General features: G+C 39.0%; 1 protein-coding gene across 2 annotated transcripts in view; it reads left to right on the forward strand.

Moving 5' to 3' along the window:
- Positions 1–2,594: 2,594 nt before the first annotated feature.
- Positions 2,595–20,312, forward strand: part of PNPLA8 (patatin like phospholipase domain containing 8) — a 53,180-nt gene continuing 35,462 nt past the window's right edge. For both annotated transcript variants that reach the window (XM_010360165.2, XM_030932165.1), the window contains exons 1-3: positions 2,595–2,869; positions 13,710–14,848; positions 14,991–15,140. In XM_010360165.2, coding sequence (XP_010358467.2) covers positions 13,793–14,848; positions 14,991–15,140 — 1,206 coding nt within the window. In that variant the 5' untranslated portion in view covers positions 2,595–2,869; positions 13,710–13,792. The remainder of the gene's footprint in view (positions 2,870–13,709; positions 14,849–14,990; positions 15,141–20,312) is intronic.

Genomic DNA, 20,312 nt, shown 5'->3' on the forward strand with positions numbered 1-20,312 from the left:
TATACACAAGATAATCTCCAATTTTGCATACTACTGAGTTTGTTTGAAATTAAATATAATTCTATTTTCTCTCAAAACTGCCCAACATCAAAAGAATCATAAATGGGTTTTATTTTCCATTTTTAACTTATCAAACTAGTAACCTAAGTGAAACTAAAAATCAATTCAATAACACAGAATTTATAGAAAGTCTACTATTTGTTGGATGTTATGCTAGATCCGGACAATACAGTTTACCTTACACTCCTTGACTGTAGGAAACTGGTAGGCATATAAACAAATAAATTATAATACTGTGCAGCAAGGGCAATAAGAGAAGTGAGCACAGGTGGAAGGAATGCTTTATTCTATGAGTAGTGAGGTAAGATTTTCCTGGCTGAAGGACAAAAAAATCTTTAGGAGGTCAAGGTGGAAGGAGAGCTAAGCCAACAGCATGACCAAGGCACTAAGTATGAAAAGAAACAGAGTATCTGGGGAAGTACAGGTGTGGCTGGAAGACAGAGAGTGAGAGGCAAGTGGTGAAAGTAAAGGCTGGAAGGTCAGCAGGGTCAGAACCTATCATTCCATTCGGTTTATTCTGTGAAGATGTAGTGCCAGCAAAAGCTTTTTAATTTGGGAAAACACAATAGGACTTGCACTTTCAAAAGATTACCGTGGTTGCACAGAAGAGACTGATTGGGTCAGAGGTTAGTTACAGGCTGGAAAACCAGTTTAGATGATACTGAAGAGCAAGGATGAAAGCCTAAACTAAAGCAGTGGAAATGCGAATGTGGAGCAGAGGAACGATTCAAGAAATTCTGCGGTAAAACTCATCAGACTTCATGATTGATTAAAGGTATGGTGGTAGACAAGGGAGGGAGAGGAAGGGTAAGAATGGAGAAGCAGGAATTGGGAGTTATTTGAAAATTTCTGACATGGGAGGAAAATCTGGATATTTCATAACACCTGACTAAATTAGGAGATGAAAGAGCATAAGCGGAGAGGGAATGGTGATGATCTCTCCTTGACCATACTTTAGTTACGCTCCTCTGAGCCCTCTTCCCAACTAGGCCTCATCCTTGGACCACTATTTTAGGCCTGCTGAGTCCAGTTTTAGCAAGAATCTTGCTAAGTCAGTTTAGAGAGTATCCCCTAGCCTTGATAATTGATCATCCCACCCTGCCTTCAGCAAGAATCTTGAAAGTCAGTTTAGCAAGAATATACCCTACCCTTGATGTCACCTCTTAGTAATTTTCCATGCACTGACCCCTCAGTCTGCTTGCTGGCTATAGTTCCTAGCTGTTTTTGTTGTATTAAAACTTGAGACCGATCTCTCTCCCACACGGTGATAGTCATGGCACCTATTGCAATAATTCTAAATGTCTTCCTTGCCATTTTAACAAGTGTCAGAATAATTTTTCTTTAGCATCAAGGAGGAATCTCTTTCAAACACTATAAAGCTCCTTCCACACGCCTGTAAGGCTTAATTGGTGCATACATCTTTTAACTCTCCTGTAGCTAAATAACATGTCTGGCTTATCCACCGCTGTGGTTTACCAGGCATTATGATGTACATGATCCAGACACTGTGTCCCAAGAACATAGCAAGCTGGCTTTCCCTCCTTGATTTAAAAAAATAACAACAACAACAACAAAACTATCAGTGTAACGTCCACTACATTTGACAGGTCAAAGAACTCCCTTCCTTAAGGACTTTACAATAACCTTACAGGGGGCTAAAGCATACATACCTGTGGGTAGTGGGTAAGCCTTGAGAGCACAGTGTTAAGTCTTGATAACATTTTGAGGTAGAGAACTAGTAGACACTGATCTGTTTTCCGGATTCTCAATGTAATTGCAAGGTCACTTCAAGAGGGTAAGGGGCTATTGCAACTACCCAAATTCGCTATTGTAGCATAAAAGCTTTAATTGACAGCATGTGTAGGAATGAAAGGCTATGTTCTAATGAAACTTTAAAAAGCAAACACAAATATGAATGTCATGTAATTGTCATGTGTCGCAAAACACTTTTTTTTAACCTTTGAAAAATGTGAAACCCATTTTTAGCTCCCAGCTACATACAGCAGAACCTGCGATGGGCCGGATTTGCCCTGAGGGTTGTAGTTTGCCCCTGTGGTAGGCATGAAATGCCAGAATTTTTAAAAGATGTGTTAAGTGTGAGACCATTTGTGGGGCGGTTTATGCTAACCTCCAATACAGTAATATATGTCAAATCGCTTTTGAGTGCCATTTAGTCTGGGTGGCCATGCCCAGGAATGGATACAGAGAAAGGGGCGCAGCGGTGCCGCGCACCACCCTCTAGGAGACTGGTATCGCAGCCCGCAGCTCCTAGGAACTGAGACAGCTTGGGCAGGGGCTTCAGGGACGCAGAGAGGGAGGCTTATCTCTGCCTAAAGGGGACAGCGGCCCGCAAACAAGCAAGCCAGGATAATGCTCCGAGGTCCCGCCCAGGAAGACAAAACGAAGTCCCACCGCTCACACACCCGTGAAACACAAGAGCACAGCACGCCCCACCCGCAAGCCACGCCTCGCGCATCACGCACGCACGCATACACGTCTGTCGCTGCTTCCCGCCTTGCGCTCCGTCATGCTCTATTGCGCATACCTCGGGGAGGGGGAGGAACGCAGATTGACAGGGACGCAGAGGCCTGAGCGAGGCGGAAAAACCTCACCCGGGCTAGCGGGTAGACCCAAACGGCTAGTGCGTCACTTCCGCTGGGGGCGGGGCGGGGCTGAGTGGGTGGTGACCCAGCTGCTGCGCTAGTGTTTGTGTTGGAAGCTCAGCCGATGCAGGCCGGTAGGAGTGGACGTCAATGCCGGGAACGAGTGAGTCGCCGCTGCAGCCCTTGTGACTGCGGCCTGCATCCCGGTAAGTGGCCGCAAGGGGACAAGGGGCGGGACGATAGGAGGCTGGTTGATCGTTCTAGACCCTTGTCCGTCTCTCCGGGTCTTCCTTTCTCTTTCTTTGAAGGGCACTTCCCTAGCGAGAGGGTGGGGAGACGCCAGGCTTTGGGGAAGACCTGGCGCTGGAAGGAGCCCGCCGCTCCTGGAGCTCATTGGTGCTCCGCGCCCTCCGCCCCCGTGGACTTTGCTGCCCCAGAAGCGCAAACTGGTTTTGGTTTCGCCGGTCCCACCCTGCTCCTCCTGTCCCATCCCCAGGACTCCCTCCCCAATTTCCCAGAGTCTGTCTGCCTTCCCCTGGACTTTAGTGTTCTCCCGTAGTTAGCTGGTCACTCTCAGGAGGGTTTCCCTACTCTACATCATTCTCGACTGTCATTGTGCACCTGGTGATTCTACTGCCTGATATTTTTTGTCAGCGATTTCTTTCTAACCCCATCCGCATTTGATTCCATCCCTGACCACTGCTGCTTAAGTAGATTCAGGTGTGTACTTTTTAAAAGGTGAAGGTGTATGAATCACTGTTGCAGTGCTTCCTATCCCTGTGTCATTTCTGTCATTATGCTGGAAGGAACCTGCTTTCCACGCCTAATACAATGATAACTTTAAAATAGTGATTCATAGGAAAAACTTAAGAGAGTTGTGATATAAGGGACTGTCATATAATCCTGTTTAAAATACTGTGTTCATTTCCAGTAACAGTTGTATCCTGGTTCTGCAGTCCTAATTGCCGAGAGTTCAAAAATGACAAATGTTTCCGTGTATTAAGAAAATGCTGTTAAACAGTGAAACATTAAGAACTGAGAGCTTAAGGTTTGTGAGGCAGTTGTATCAAGCCCATTGTAGCTATTTTGTTAAATTGCTTATGCCAATTAGTTGTACTTTCAATATAAGAACATATTTTTATTTCGTTATTATAATCAACTTTTTCTTAATGTTGATCTCTTTTTAAATTTCTGTATCAGGCCTAAATTAAAATCTTGTAAACGCCCTTTTAATGAGTGATGTTGAAGGAAGGGGTCAGTTTCACTAGTTTAGATATTCACTTGTTTCACATGCAAAGGTGTTACAAGAACAGCCTGTACTTTGAGTTGTTTTTTTACCCCAGTTAGAGGGGTTGTGCTGAAGCTGCATATTGCTTCACTTGTGGAATATATATTTGTAAAAAGGTCAGAGTTAGAACGCTTAGCCATAGACACCTTCCTGTCCTGCCATTTTTTGTTGTTGTTGTTGGGAGTCTCTGTCACCCAGGCTGGAGTGCCCTGGCGCGATCTCAACTCACTGCAAGATTCAAAAGATTCTCTTGCTTCAGCCTCCCGAGCAGCTGGGATTTACAGGCGTGCACAACCACACCCGGCTAATTTTTTTAAGTAGAGACGGGTTTCGCCATGTTGACCAGGCTGGTCTCAAACTCCTGGCCTCAAGTGATCCTCCCGCCTCGGCCTCCCAAAGTGCTGGGATTACAGGTGTGAGCCACCGCGCCTGGTCAGTCATTTCTTAGTTCTTATTTTTTTCTGCAGTACTCGCATATTTTATTCTGTTCCTTATCCATTACTTGAAAAAAAATGGTCCTGTCTAGGTTTCCAGTGTCCTGATTTTTTCAGGGTGGCTTTTCTCCTGTTTTGTTTCCTTTAGAGTCTTTTCTTCGTCTCCTTAGCTCTTGGGTGGCACTCAAGCCTCTACCCCTGTTGCTCTCTCTAATCTAGAGTTTCCTATTTGAAACCCAGGTATACTTAAATAGGCATGTGAATATACTGAAATGTTATGGAAAATATAGTTTGTATTGCAAATACATATCTTTCAAGGAAAAAGAGCTTTTCTCAGGTTCTCTGATCCCAAAATAGTCATGTATTATTACTGTAAACTATCATCTGATAAATCCATCTAATGTTGTGGTTTCTGCTGCCACAATGCTGGTAATTCCACACGTAAATCCACAGTCTGTGTACATTTCCATTTGAATGTCCCACTGTTACTTCATCCTGTGAATCCAAAAGAAAATGTGTTTTTCTCTCGTATTAAATTGGCCCCTTCACAGTTTTCTCATACTCGCAAATGGCACTCTTCATATTTTTCAGATTTAAAACCTTAGAGCTGTCTTAACACTTCCCTCTCTTTACTCCATTCTTGACTGTCAAGTCCTGTGTTTTGTTGTTTTCTCTTTTTTCCTTTACTTTCAAAGTGTTCAGAGTGGCTCTCTTCCCCACACTAGTTCTTGCTGGGTGAGGTGTCAGAGCCCCAGCATTGGAAAGTGGTCAGCTTGGCACAGTAGGGTAGTAAGAAAAATTTACCAACAACAATATAGGTTTGAAAAGGAAAGTTTTATTAGATAGAAAGAGTGCTGCAGAAGAGTGCAGTGAGGTGCCTCAGCAAGAGAGGACAGCTCACTGCAGTGGATTTTCTTCTTAGGGGTATTTATGGACCTTACAGCAGAAGCTGAAGGGTAACTTGGACCATATTAGCCACGTAGGTCATGATCAGTGATTACATTTGTAGACATTTTGGTGCTTTGATATCAGCAAAGGTTGCACAATGAGTTTTGACAAGCATACATTCTGGACATGTATAGAAATTCTAGTTACTTATACGTTTCTGGGAAAGAATCCTGGTACCAGATGCCGGCTTTAGCCAACAGAGAAGTCTAATTATTTCTAAATTCCTCAAATAAGGAGTTGTCTCTCTGGATGGTCTGCTTAATGGCCACCAGGGGATCTTTGCTCTCCTCAGTACTGTTACCTTCAGACTGTTGTCACCCTTTTGCCGGTGTTATATTAATCATTAAGTGACATCCTCTGTAAATTCATTCTTTCCATCCTTAGCTGGTCCTCAACCTAATAATTCCCTTAATTCCTCTAGTTAAAACTCCATTCCCTTCTCTAGTGGTTGGTCGAAGCCTCTCGGTTTTATTCGTACCTCCCTTGTATTTATAGTATGTCTATTCTTCCTTGCTCTTTTTTCAGTTGATGGTAACATCTCACTTTACATTCTTCTTCCTATGTTTTTGCGATCTAACGTCTGGCTGAATGTACTCTCAAAACACTTATCTTGCATTTACTAATGTTGTGATTTGGGGGCAATTAAATTAAACTTACTGATTTTGTTGGTCATCTTTGTTTTGTAATTTTTGATTGGTAGTTGTCGTTTCTGAGAAAGGTGTATTAAATCTCTCATTATGATTATGAAGTTGTCTAATTTTGTAATGGTTCCCATATTTTGGCCTTTTGTACTATATTTTAATGCCAAGTGGATAGGTGGTTTCATAAATTCGTCATATTGGAAAGAAACAATGCAAAATTCTACCATAGTCTAGTCTCCACTTCCTGCCTGAATTTTGGGGTCTGTGACCCCAAAATATCTGAGACAGGTCTCAATCAATCTAGAAAATTTTGTCGAGTTTAAGGACGCATCCGTGACACAGCCTCAGGAGGTCCCACTGACATGTGCCCAAGGTGGTCAAATGCCACTTGCCTCTATACATTTTAGTGAGACATAATGCATTAATCAGTCACATTGGTTTGATTTGGAAGGGTGGCACAACTCAAAGGGGACGGGGCTTCCAGGTCATATAAAAATTTTCTGATTGGCAGTTGGTTGAATGAGTTGCTATCAGTGGAAAGGAATGTCTGGGTTACCATAAGTAGGTGTGGAGACCAAGGTTTTATGATGCGGATGAAGCCTCCAAGTAGCAGGCTTCAGAGAGAATAGATTGTAAATGTTTTTTTCTTTTTTCTTTTTTGTTTTGAGAGGGAGTCTCGCTGTGTCGCCCAGGCTGGAGTGCAGTGGCACTATCTCAGCTCACTGCAACCTTCGTCTCCCGGGTTCAAGTGATTCTTCTGCCTCAGCCTCCCGAGGAGCTGGGACTACAGGCATGTGCCACTACGCCTGGCTAATTTTTGTATTATTAGTAGAGACGAGGTTTCACCATATTGGCCAGGCTGGTCTTGAACTCCTGACCTCGTCATCCACCCACCTTGGCCTCCCAAAGTGCTGAGAGTACAGGCGTGAGCCACCACACCCGGCCTGTAAATGTTTCTTATCAGACTTAAGATCTGTGTTGATGTGAATGCTGGAGGGGTATAATGAGGCACATCCAACCCCCTTTCCATCATGGCTGAACTAGATTTTCAGGTTAACTCTGGAATGCCCTTGGCCAAGAGGAGGGGTCCATTCAGATGTTTAGGAGAGCCGTAGAATTTTATTTTTGGTTTGGTTCATCTTTATCATTCTTTTTTTCCCCTTACTTGGCCTTTAATCACCTTGTAGTTCTTGCTGTTCCAAAGCTCATATTTGTCTCCAAATTGTTGGTTGTTTTTTCTCTCTGACTAGAATGCTGTTTTCCCAGATTTTCTTAATAATTTTCTTCCTTGCTTCATTCAGGTTTCCACTAAAATGTCAACTCAGTTCTGATCACACCATAAAATAGCGCTCTGTGCCCATCTTCCCCTCCCCCCTGCTTTATTTTAATTCATGGCACTTCTCAGCCCGACTATACATTCCGTTCATTATTTGTTTTATTTCTCAGTAGATTGTCTTCTCCTCCAAGGTCTACATGATTACCTGAGGTTTAATAAGTAAATGGATCATTCCTTTATTATTATGCAGTGTCTCCTTTTTATCCATAATTAATGCCTTTCCCTTATGTTTACCTTCAAAGGCTTTTCACTTTCTGACGGGTAGTTTCGGTCTGGTATAACATTTTTCCCAGTCCTGTATTTTCAGCCTTCTGTTACAGGTGTGTTTGTAGCTAGCACATAGCTGGAGTTTTCATTTCTGAGATTTTGCTCTCCTTGCTTATTCTGGGTACAGTTCTCTTTGACTCTTTATTTTTGTTCCTTCTGTTTCACCTTTGAACATTTTAGACCTTAATTTTTTTATATTTCGGAATCTTAGTTACACATTTGTTTTCTGGCTATATTTGCTGATCCTCTCTGCAGGTGATGGTGCATTTCTTTGCATGTTTTGTAACTTCAGTGAGTTCATTTTCTGTGGTGGTTGCTTGCTGTGGGATCCCATTGCCCATAGGGTATCTGCACCTTGAGGATAGTATGACTGCAGTTCCACACCCGTGGGTCCTCTTAAACCTGGAGATTTTTTACTATTGACTTTGAGCATGGCTTTATTATTTTATAAAATTATTTTTTATTTTTTAAATTGCCAGATAAAGGTGTATGTATTTACGGTGTGCAACATGATTTTTTAAGTATTATTTTCATTGTGGACTAACTAAATCTAACATATGCATTACCTCACACAGTTATTTTTCTGGTTTAATTTTACGGTTTCTTGGTATTCTTCAAGTTGAGCATGGATTTAAAAAAAAAATAATGTATAATATTTGTATATGTTTATAGGGTAGATGTGATATTTTGATACATGCGTACAATGTGTAATGATCAAATCAGGGTATTTAAGATATGCATCACCTTGAACATTTATTTTTTCTTGGGAATATTGCAAATTTTCTAGCTATTTTGAAATAACACAATATGTTATTGTTAACTATAGTCCCCCTACTTTACTATTCAAATAGTATAACTCATTACTTCTTTTTTTTTTTTTTTTTTTTTTTTTTTGAGGTGGAGTCTCGCTCTGTCTCCCAAGCTGGAGTGCAGTGACTGTGATCTCGGCTCACTGCAAGCTCCACCTCCCAGGTTGACACCATTCTCCTGCCTCAGTCTCCCAAGTAGCTGGGACTACGAGCGTCCGCCACCTTGCCGGGCTAATTTTTTGTATATTTAGTAGAGACGGGGTATTAGCCAGGATAGTCTCGATCTCCTGACGTCATGATCCGCCCGCCTCAGCCTCCCAAAGTACTGGGATTACAGGCGTGAGCCACTGTGCACGGCCTATAACGCATTACTTCTAACTGTATGTTTGTACCTATTAACCATCCTCTCTTATCCCCTCCTTTCCAGCCCCCACCTCTCCCTCACACACGCCGTTCCTAGCCTCTGGTAACTATCATTCTACTCTCTATCTCCACGAGATCCAATTTTTTTGGCTCCTACATATAAGTGAAAACAGAGCATGGCTTTTTATCCACAAGTATTTTACCTTAAGTGTTTTTGTGTCATTGGGGCTGCAGAGCTTTTATGTTAACTTGACTTACCTTATTGACTACAAGTCCCAAAGAGTTTGGAAGAGTCTTGTGGGAATCAAGGGAAAATGTCCCCTTCCACCTCTGCCAGTTTGCTGAAAATCAGCTGACAGAAACAGATTACTAAGAGAAATGGCATACAAATTTATTAATGTGCACAGCTGAGAATCGCAATGATTACTTAAATATCCCAGTGGGGCCCACGTACTTAACATAGCTGTTTTCAGAGGGGAAGGAAAGATGGGGAATAGAGGTAATTCTGTTAAGCAGCAGTAACTGATTACTAGGGCGAAGGAATGGACGGGGGGTTGGAAGGACAGAGATGAACTTGTATTCTCTCTGAAAACTGAATGAGCCTAAGAGACAGACTTTATCTTGTCAAAGTGTCATTTGGGTGTGGTTACATTCTTCAGTCTTCCAGTCTTCTTTTCTGCAGCAGATAATAAAATTGTTTTCCCCTCTCCCTGAGGGGGAGAGGGGAAAACAATTATTCTCCTTGGGGAATCTGTCTGGTCTTTTTGTAGATAGGGGAAAAGTCTCTTCTAGCATCTGTTGATCTCTGATGGGGCTTTAATTCAAAATACTTATACCAGGCGGCCATATTTTGTGGTAGAATTCCCTGGGCTCCTTCAGCCTGGAAGACAAGACAGGCTTTGCTTTTTTTCTCTCTCTTCCATATAAAATTCTAAATGGCACATGCAATTTAGAAGGAAGGATTTTACTTCAGGCTGTTATCTTCTGGACAATTGGAATAGGTTCTCAGTTCCATCTTTCTCAGCGTCATCTACCTCTCTCTCAATCTCTCTAGGTCCTGCAGTAAAACTAGACTACATGTAATCTCTGCACATACTATATATGCTTTCTTCCATGCTTTCTTCTGTTTGCCTCTGTGTGTAGTTTTGTCTGTTTTAGAGATGGGGTCTCTGTGGCTCACTGCAGCCTCAGACTCCTGGGCTCAAGTAATCCTCCCACCTCAGCCTCCTGAGTAGCTAGGACTACAGGCGTGTGCCACCATGCCCAGCTAATTTGTTTTATTATTATTTTTTGAGACAAGGTTTCACCATTTACCTGGGCTGGTCTCAAACTCCTGGCTGTGTTTGTTTTGTTTACCATTATTTAGAATTCTCTCCTTTCCTTCTCATCTTTATACATGATGAATTCCTTTTTAACTTTGGCCAGTTTTTAACCTCTTTTTTTTTTTTTAAAAAACTTCCCTTGATTTTATCTCACTTTGTCTTTCATTCACATGATGCCTTCTGTTACAGTGCTTTAAATATTTTGCTTTTTCTAATTACAAAATAAAACCTCATTATAAATAATTCGGACAGCAGAAAAGTAAAAAGTAAAAACCGTTCTCATTCCCTTTTGGCCCCATGCCTTAGGTCATAAGAATAAACAGATGCTTATCCTTTCAGAATCAGTTTGTGTATGTATATGTGTGCCCATAAGATTTCAACTACATATGTAGATTTTCATTTTTTAATTTTTTAATATATGTGTGTGTGTATATATATAAATGTTCATGTGTGTATAGCATATATAGAACTGCAGATGGCTTTTTTAAAAAAAGACTTTTTTTAGAACAGTTTTTAGGTTCACAGGAAAATTGAGAGGAAGGTACAGGCATTTCCATAAACCCCCTACCCCAGTACACGCATAGCCACCTCCATTATTGGCATCACCCACCAGAGTGGTACAGGTATTATAATTGATGAGCCTGCATTCACACACAGTCCCCCAAGTTCATAGGGTACATTTAGGTTCATTCTTGGTGGTGTACATTCTTTGGGTTTAAACAAATGTTTAATTATATTTATCCATTATTATGATACTATACAGAAGATTTTTAGGGCAGTAAAAATACTGTCCTCTGTCCCCTACCTACCTAGGGATAGGATACTGTCCTATCCCTAGAAGGAATATAGTATTCCTTCTATACTCTGCTTTTGGCAACCACTGATCTTTTTACTGTCTTCATAGTTTTGCCTTTCTAGAGTGTTATACAGCTGGAATCATACTTCTATGGTCTGAATGTTTGTGCCTCTCAAAATTCATGTGGAAATCATAACCGCTAAGGTGATGGTATTAAGAGGTAGGTCTTTGGGAGGTGATTAGGTCAGGAGAGTGTAGTCCTTAGGAATGGGATTACTGCCCTTCTAAAAGACAACCCGTAGAGCTAGTTAGTACCTTCTACCATGTGAGGACACAGTAAGAAGACAGCCATCTGTGAACCAGTAAGTGGGCCTTCAGCAGATACCAAATCTGCTAATACTGATCTTGGACTTCCCAGTCTCCAGAACTGTGGGAAATTTTGTGAGAAATAAATTTCTATTGTTTATAAGCTACCTAAGCCAGGCATGTGTACCTATAGTCCCTGCTACTTGGGAGGCTGAGGCAGGTGGCTTGCATGAGTCCAGGAGTTCAAGGAGGTAGTGAGCTATGATCATGCATGCCACTGCACTGCAGCCTGGGTGACAGAGTGAGACCCTGTCTCTATAAAACACACACAGATACCCCATTTTATATATGGGGTATCTCCCATATGTAAGCTCCCCAGTTTATGGGATTTCATTGCAGGAGCCTGAACAGACTAAGACACAGTATGTAGCCTTTTTCAGATTGGCTGTTTTCACTTAGCAATATGCATTTCAGGTTTCTTGCAGTCTTTTTATGGCTTGATAGCTCATGTCTTTGTAGCACTGAACAATTTTCCATTGTCTACACATACCATATATTGATATGCCACAGGTTATCCATTCACTTACTAAAATACATCTTGTTGTTTTGAAATTTTGGCAATTATGAATAAGGGTTCTATAAACATCCATGTGCAGATTTTATTATGCACATAGTCTCAGCTCCTTTGGGTAAATATCAAGGAGTACCATTGCTGAGTCATATGTTAAGAGTATGTTTAATTTTGCAAGAAACTACCGAACTGTCTTTCAGAGTGACTGTACCGTTTTGTGTTTCTTCAGCAATGAGTAAGAGTTCCTTTTGCTTTACATCCTCACCAGCATTTAGTGTTCTCAGTGTTCTGTATTCTGGCCAGTCTAATAGGTATGTCGTAGTATCATGGTTATTTTAGTTTGCATTTTCCTGATGACATATGATGTGGTACAACTTCTCATATGTTTATTTGTTTCTATATATCTCCTTTGATGACGTGTCTGTTATGGCCTTTGGCACATTTGTAATTGAGTTTGTTTTCTTATTGTTGAGCTTTAAGAGTTCTTTAAATATTATGGATGACAGGTCTTTATCAGATATGTCTGTTGAAAATATTTTTTCCAAATTTCTGCCTCATTGTCTTATTCTCTTGACATTGACCTTCACAGAGCAGAAGTTTTTTTTTTTGTTTTGTTTTGTTTTGAGACAAAGCCTGGCTCTTATTGCCCAGGCTGGAGTGCAGTGGCACGATCTTGGCTTGCTGCAACCTCTGCCTCCTGGATTCAGTGATTCTCCTGCCTCAGCCTCCCGAGTAGCTGAGATTACAGACGTGCACCACCATGCCCAGCTTATTTTTTGTATTTTTAGTAGAGACGGGGTTTCACCATGCTAACCAGGCTGGTCTTGAACTCCTGACCTCGTGATCTGCCTGCCTCAGCCTCCCAAAGTGCTGGGATTACGGGTGTGAGCCACCACGCCTGGCCAGAAGTTTTTAATATTAATGAAGTCCACCTTATCAATTTTTTCTTTCATGGATCATGCATTTGATATTGTCTCAAAGTCATTGCCATTCCTAAGGTCATCTAAGTTTTCTCCTATGTTACATTCTAGTTTTATACATTTGCATTTTACATTTAGATCTGTGATCTGTTTTGAGTTAATTTTTTTGATAGGTATAAAGTCTGTGTCTAGATTAATTTGCATGTGGATGTCCAGTTGTCATTTGTTAAGAAGACTGTTTTTGCTCCATCGTATTACCTTTGCTTTTTTGTGAAAGATCAATTAACTGTATTTAATTGGGTCTGTTTCTGGATTCTTTATTCTGTTCCATTGATCTATTTGTCTTTTCTTTTACCAATACCACATTTTTAAATTGGATTATTCTTTTCTTATTTGTATGTATTCTTTTTATATAGTAGTTAAGAACCCCTTCTATGTTAGATGCTGTAGTTTCTTCTAGCCTGACTTACTTGATTTAATGAGCACTTATTACTTAGGTAGTGAAATCTTTTTCACATGGCTATTAGCAGCTCTAGACTGGAAGTTCTTTCATATCCTGTAACTGTGTGACTTCAACATCTAGCACCATGTCTGGTATAGATTAAGTATTCTATAAATCGTTTGCAATGAATAATGTATAAGACCTGACCTTTTTCTTCAAGGAATAGTGTCTTCAAGTCTAGTGTCACATAAAGTAGTCCAGAATTTAACAGTGAGGAAGGGGGAAAAAAAAAAAAGCGGAGTATCTAAATTGCATATTAAATTATGTGTTGTAGGAAAACTTACCTATTGGGAAACTTCTCTAAATTAGTTCTTTTCCCTAAACATTCTAGTCCTCATTTTCTTTTTTTATTTACCTCTGTACTGAAAGTGAATTATTTTATATTAGCTTAAAAATGAATTTTCTATCAGCTATAATGGCAATATTTTATCTGCTTTTTTTGATACAGCTTGCTGAATTTAGTCCAAATAGTCTTGTATTTTCTATTATACCCAATTTCAATTTTTCACGTGAATTCTAATTTTCTTTTTCTTGCCATTTCAGGTAAGACCATGAATTATGGCATTTCTTAAATGAAGCACTCAAGAAGTGAGAGAATGTCATAGAAAATAAATGATTTTTAAGTTATGTCTATTAATCTGACTGTAGATATATATATTTACCTCCTTTGTAATGCAAAAAGTGTTTGTGGGAAGCAGAGAAGCAAGCAACTGCATTTCTTGTTCTCACCTAAGCATTGCTGGAGGATAAGCCACATCAGTCTACAAAGAGGTTTTCATACAAACATAATAAGATGTAAATGGACCAAAAGCGAAGCACATTCTTGCAGTAAGCACTGTTACTCTCCAAGCAACCATGGTTTACATATTGGAATTTTGAAACTTAGCACTTCTGCTCCCAAGGGACTTACAAAAGTGAACATTTGTAAGTCCCGTATTAAAAGTACTTTGAACTCTGTTTCAAAGGCTATTTTTGGCAATCGAAATGAAATGATTTCACGTTTAGCTCAATTTAAGCCAAGTTCCCAAATATTAAGAAAAGTATCAGATAGTGGCTGGTTAAAACAGAAAAACATTAAACAAGCCATCAAATCTCTGAAAAAATATAGTGACAAATCAGCAGAAAAGAGTGCTTTTCCAGAAGACAAAAGTCACATTATAGACAAAGAAGAAAATAGAGGTAAACGCAGTCTTTTTCATTACACAAATATTATAACCACAAAATTTGGAGAGTCATTCTACTTTTTATCAAATCATATTAACTCATACTTCAAACGTAAGGAAAAAATGTCTCAAGAAAAGGAAAATGAACATTTCCAGGACAAATCAAAACTTGAAGATAAAAAGGTAGAAGAGGGGAAGTTAAGTTCTCCAGATCCTGGCATCCTGGCTTACAAGCCAGGCTCAGAATCTTTAGATACTGTGGACAAGCCTACAAGTCCTTCTGCGATACCTGATGTTCTTCCAATTTCAACTAAACAAAGTATTGCTAACTTACTTTCTCGTCCCACGGAAGGTGTACAAGCTTTAGTAGGTGGTTATATTGGCGGACTTGTCCCCAAATTAAAGTATGATTCTAAGAGTCAGTCAGAAGAACAGGAAGAGCCTGCTAAAACTGATCAGGCTGTGAGCAGAGACAGAAATGCAGAGGAGAAAAAGCATTTATCTATTCAGCGAGAAAAGGCAAGTTGTTCAGTGTGCTTTTTGGTTCTATTACTTTTTGTCAAATTTATAAGTTTTATTTCCTAATGAGAACTAAGAAACTTGAATTGTTCTTTAGAGCAGTTTTGTATTCTAATCATATATATTTAATATGTCTTTGTAGATTATCGCAAGGGTGAGTATTGATAACAGGACCCGGGCATTAGTTCAGGCATTAAGAAGAACAACTGACCCAAAACTCTGCATTACTAGGGTTGAAGAACTGACTTTTCATCTTCTAGAATTTCCTGAAGGAAAAGGAGTGGCTGTCAAGGTAATTTCTAATTTATTTAATCTGGTTTTGTCTTGGAATAAAAATACTAAAAAATTCTTCTAAAATGGAAAAGGCAAAGCCATTCATTTTTCTATTTGAATTTTGTGGTTTTTATTATACATGTGATGTATATTCAGTAATTATCCTATTTATTTTGTGACATACATTATGCTAATCATTTTATTTTGTTAGCACCAATATGTATACATGAAATTAACATTTATAAAATAGAAAATAATCAGTGTATTAGTTGAATTGCATAACAGCTGCCAGATTTTTCTTCAGAGCAATGTAAATATACTATGTAACTATTCTTTTAAGCTAGGAGACATAATTCATATGTAAGGCTGTTTTTATTTCATGGTCCTTTCATATTTGAAAGTCTAAAAATTTTAATGACCTTACTCATAATTGAATTAGTAATTATATTAAGTAAAACAATGAGCTTTTCTTTGCCTCAGTTTTTTCAATTATAAAATAATGAGGATAATTTAGACCCATTTATATGGACTGTTTTCAAAGAAGTACTGTAAAATATGACCAATGTGATTGAGTCCCTTTACATCTATATTATTAAGATTATTTGTAATGTTTCATGAAAAATTTGAAAATATGATAGTTATTGCTTAAATTTCATTAGAAATCTCTTAGTGCTTATTTTTATCTTGCCATTCAGAAAATTGTTTTAATTTAGATCATATTTATTTGACTTTTTAACAATTATCTTGCCAAAGAATTGTCTTTGAATAATGTACCCATCCTTAATTGTGTATTGTATAACACATACATTATTATAGGTAGCTTCAGTATTTTATGGTCCTACAATTTAGGATTATATTTTCTATTTATATAATCTTTTACATAAAAGATAAGATTCTCAAATATACATATGCTTTTAAGTATATTTCACATTTCAGTGATATACTGAAAGCAAAAGTTTTTAAATAGAATTACATACTGACTTAGTCCATTTGGGCTGTCATAATAAAATACCTTAGCCTGGGTAATTTATAAACAACAGAAACTTATTTCTCATAGTTCAAAATGAGAACTGGGCAGTCCAAAATCAAGGCACCAACAATTTGATGAGAGTCCCTTTCCTCCTAAACAGCAGCTTCTCATGGCCTACTTACATAGCACAAGGGCAGGGGGGCTCACTTCAACCTCTTTTACAAGGCCAGTTGTACTACTGATGGATTTCTGAGTAGTTTTCAGTTGTAGTTTATTATTAAATCGTCTTGCTAATTGAAACTCTGAGCATTCTTTTATCTTGCATAACTAATCCCAAATCTAAGGACCTTTCAATACTATCAACAAATGTGATAGGAATGTATATCCAGATCAATTATGAATAAAAGTCTAGATAGTCTGAAAAAACTCGTCACCCTTCCCTTAAATAATCATCTGAAAAACAGTGAACTGGACAAATTGCATAAAACATGTCGGCATGTATGCTCTAGTGTGAACTTTTGCAGCTAAACTTTTTGTTATTATCAAGAGTTGAGCTTTTTGAAAATGATAGAATTTTTATAAAACATCTGTATGAATTTCACTTTTTTATGTGTCTCCCATACTTATGGTAGCTAAATACAGTGAATTATGTCTGATATGTAATGCTCTAAAAAAAATGAGTTACTTATTTTGTGTGCTACATTTATGGCAGTTACATTTAGGGAATTGTCTGTGATAATTTTTTTCACTGTTTGTGATGAAGGTGGTCTCCTTTCATTATGTTTTTTAATTAAAAAAAGAACTTTGACTATTTAGAAAGAAGGCAGCACAAAGCATCGTAGGAAATCAGAAGAAAGAAAATATAAGAAAGTAAAAATAATATATTTTTACTACCCTCAGATTGCCACTGTAATGTATTAGAGTTTATTTGTGTTCATTGGATTAAGCTGGCTTAAGCTCTAATAGCAAACAACACCAAAATCTCAGTGACTTAACAAAACAGTTTTATTTCTGGCTCATGCAAAGTCAACTGTGAATTTGGGTGACTCTTTGGCACAGTGAACCTCTGTGTGGTAGTTACTTAGATCCTGTCCTGTTGTCTGTATTTTAATTAAGTCTTCCTCTATGATTTCTATGGCAAGGAAAGAATATTTCAGCAGAAGTTGCCACAGGTTTCTTCTACTCACAGTCTGTTTATCCTTTCTGATTGCATGGGCCTGAAAACTACAACCTTCTGTATGCTTGGAAGGGGAAGCAAACTGGGTGTTGGTGAACATTAATGTCTGCCACAGTATTCCTTCAGAATTTATTCTATGCACATATATACCAAAATAAACCCATTCTGTATATGTTGTTTTATAATCTGGTTTTTTAGCATATAATGTATACCTTTCTATATCAGTAAATGTTCCTTTATCCTATACCCAGTTTGAAAATGTTCTTTACGTAACTGATTAGATCCAAATGAGGGCCCAGTCTAGATCACACATTGCATCTAACTATTTCTCCAAGTCACTTAAAATATAATGCAGTCCTTCAGCCACACCTTCTTCACCTGCACCTTTAAAACTGACTTAATTCAAGACATCAGGCTGGTTAACAGGCAGAATGACTCACTTTCTGGATGTACTTGCCTTCTTTCTCAATGTTACTTGAAGTGTTCCTCTTTCCTTTTCATTTCCTGAACATTGGAATTTAAATATAATGGCTTGATTGAGTTAAACATTTTGTTGTTAGAGCACATTGTAGGTAGTGTCATGTGCCTTATAATGCATCACATCAAGTCACACATGACAATTAGTTGAACAACCATTAGTAATGGTAAGGATGACCACTGGGTTAAGGTGATGAAAATCTGCTTCCCATTGGACAGTTGTGCTAGTAGTATTATCTCATCAACCATTAACCTAATCATTTCCAGAACTAATAATTTCATTAGAGTTGCAAAATGACCAATGTCTAATTCTGTTACTCCTACATTATAATTGATATTCTTCTGTAAAGTACAGCCTTCCTTCATCAACTGAAGCTATTTGGGTATTCTCAAAGGCAAATTTTACAGGAAAGGAAAGAGAAATGCTTAATTTCCTTGTATTTAGTTACCAGTTTTCAAAATAAGGTGTTGCTTTAATAGCTGCCTCAGTGATTAAATGAATTTTTTTGCACCTTTAAAATAATATTATGGACTCCTTGTTTTTCTAACTTAAATGTGTTTCTTTTTCTTTTTTTGGGAAACAGAGTCTCTGTCACCCAGACTGGAATGCAGTGCCACAGTCTTCACTCACTGCAACTTCTGCCTCCCAGGTTCAGCCCAGCTCAGCCTCCTGAGTAGCTGGGACCACAGGCATGCGCCACCACACCCAACTAATTTTTGTATTTTTTGTAGACAGAGGGTCTCACCATGTTGCCCAGGTTGGCCTCGAATTCTTGGGCTCAGGCAATCTGCCTGCTTTGCCCACAGTACTGAGATTATAGGTATAAGCCACCTCACCCAGTCTCTCTCTCTCTCTCTCTCTTTCTTTCTTTCTTTCTTTCTTTCTTTCTTTCTTTCTTTCTTTCTTTCTTTCTTTCTTTCTTTCTTTCTCTCTCTCTCTCTCTCTCTCTCTTTCTTCTTTTCTTTTCTCTCTCTCTCTCTCTCTCTCTCTCTTTCTTCTTTTCTTTTCTTTTCTTTCTTTCTTTTCTTTTTTTTTTTTTTTGATGGAGTCTCGCTCTGTCGCCAGGCTGGAGTGCAGTGGTGCGATCTCGGCTCACTGCAACCTCCGCCTCCTGGGTTCAAGGGATTCTCCTGCCTCAACCTCCCAAGTAGCTGGGACTACAAGTGCCCGCCACCATGCTCGGCTAAGTTTTGTATTTTTAGTAGAGACAGGGTTTCACCATGTTGGCCAGGCTGGTCTCGATCTCCTGACCTCAGATGATCCACCTGCCTTGGTCTCCCAAAGTGCTGGGTTTACAGGTGTGAGCCACTGCTCCCGGCCTCGCCCAGCCTGTTTCTATGATCTATTTTCAACCCCTCTCTGTTTTAAAATGCTGAATTTGTCACAAGGATTCATACATCCTTTGAGTTTATTAAAAAGCTTTTTATAAAAATGTTATATATAGAAAACAGCACAAATCATAAGTTTACAGCTCCATGATTTTTCACACATGAAATACATCTATATAACCACTACCCTGAATGAGAAACAATCTTATGAACACTCCAAACACTGTCCCCAAAAAGGTTGATCAGTTTTTCAGAATTCTAGCAGCATAATTTAGTTGTGCCTCTTTTTGCATGTTATATGAATGATAAGCATGTGTTCTTACATGTCTGTTTTTTTTTTTCACTCCATATTATGTTTGTGAGAACCTTCTATATTGTTGGGTATACTTTTCATTTTTCCCTCTACTGCTAGACATTTGGATGGTTTGCAGTTTGGGAATATTATTAGGAGTAGTACCTCTGGGTTATATGTTTTGGAAAATATAGGTCTTCGTTTCTTTGGGGTATATACCTAAGAGTACTATTGCTGCTCACAGAGTGAGCATATTTGTATCATTAGTAGATACTGCCAAATGGTTTTGCATAGTGCTGGTGCCAATTTATTCTTTCACCAGAATTATATGAGGCCTCTGTGTTCTACTTTCTCTCCAACACTTTATTTTGTAATCTTTTTTTGAGACTTGAGTGTTGCTCTGTCGTCCAGGCTGGAGTGCAGTGGTGCGATCTCGGCTTGCTGCAACCTCCACCTCCTGGGTTCAAGCAATTCTCCTGCCTCAGCCTCCCGAGTAGCTGGGATTACAGGCACCCGCCACCACACCCAGCTAATTTTTGGTTTTTTAGTAGAGACGGGGTTTCACATGTTGGTCAGGCTGGTCTTGAACACCTGACGTCAAGTAATCTGCCCGCCTTGGCCTCCCAAAGTGTTGGGATTACAGCCATGAGCCACCGCACCCTTTTCAATTTGAGCAGGTTTTTTGGGTGTTAAGTGATATTAAATTGTGGTTTTAATTTTTTATTTCATTGATAGCTATGACATTCAGCATCTTTTCCATGGTTTATTGGCCATGTTGATGCTTCCTTGTGAAGTACCTATTCCAGATCTTGCCTATTCTTCCGTTGGGTTGACCAACTTTTTCTTCATTATTTGTAGAATTTAAAAAGTATATTATGGTTGTAACTCACTTGTCATGTGTGGTGTGTATATGTATGTCTTACAAATATGTTCTCCTATTCTGTGG

The sequence above is a fragment of the Rhinopithecus roxellana genome, chromosome 6 (genome assembly GCF_007565055.1).
Source record: "Rhinopithecus roxellana isolate Shanxi Qingling chromosome 6, ASM756505v1, whole genome shotgun sequence".
Lineage (NCBI taxonomy): Eukaryota > Metazoa > Chordata > Mammalia > Primates > Cercopithecidae > Rhinopithecus > Rhinopithecus roxellana.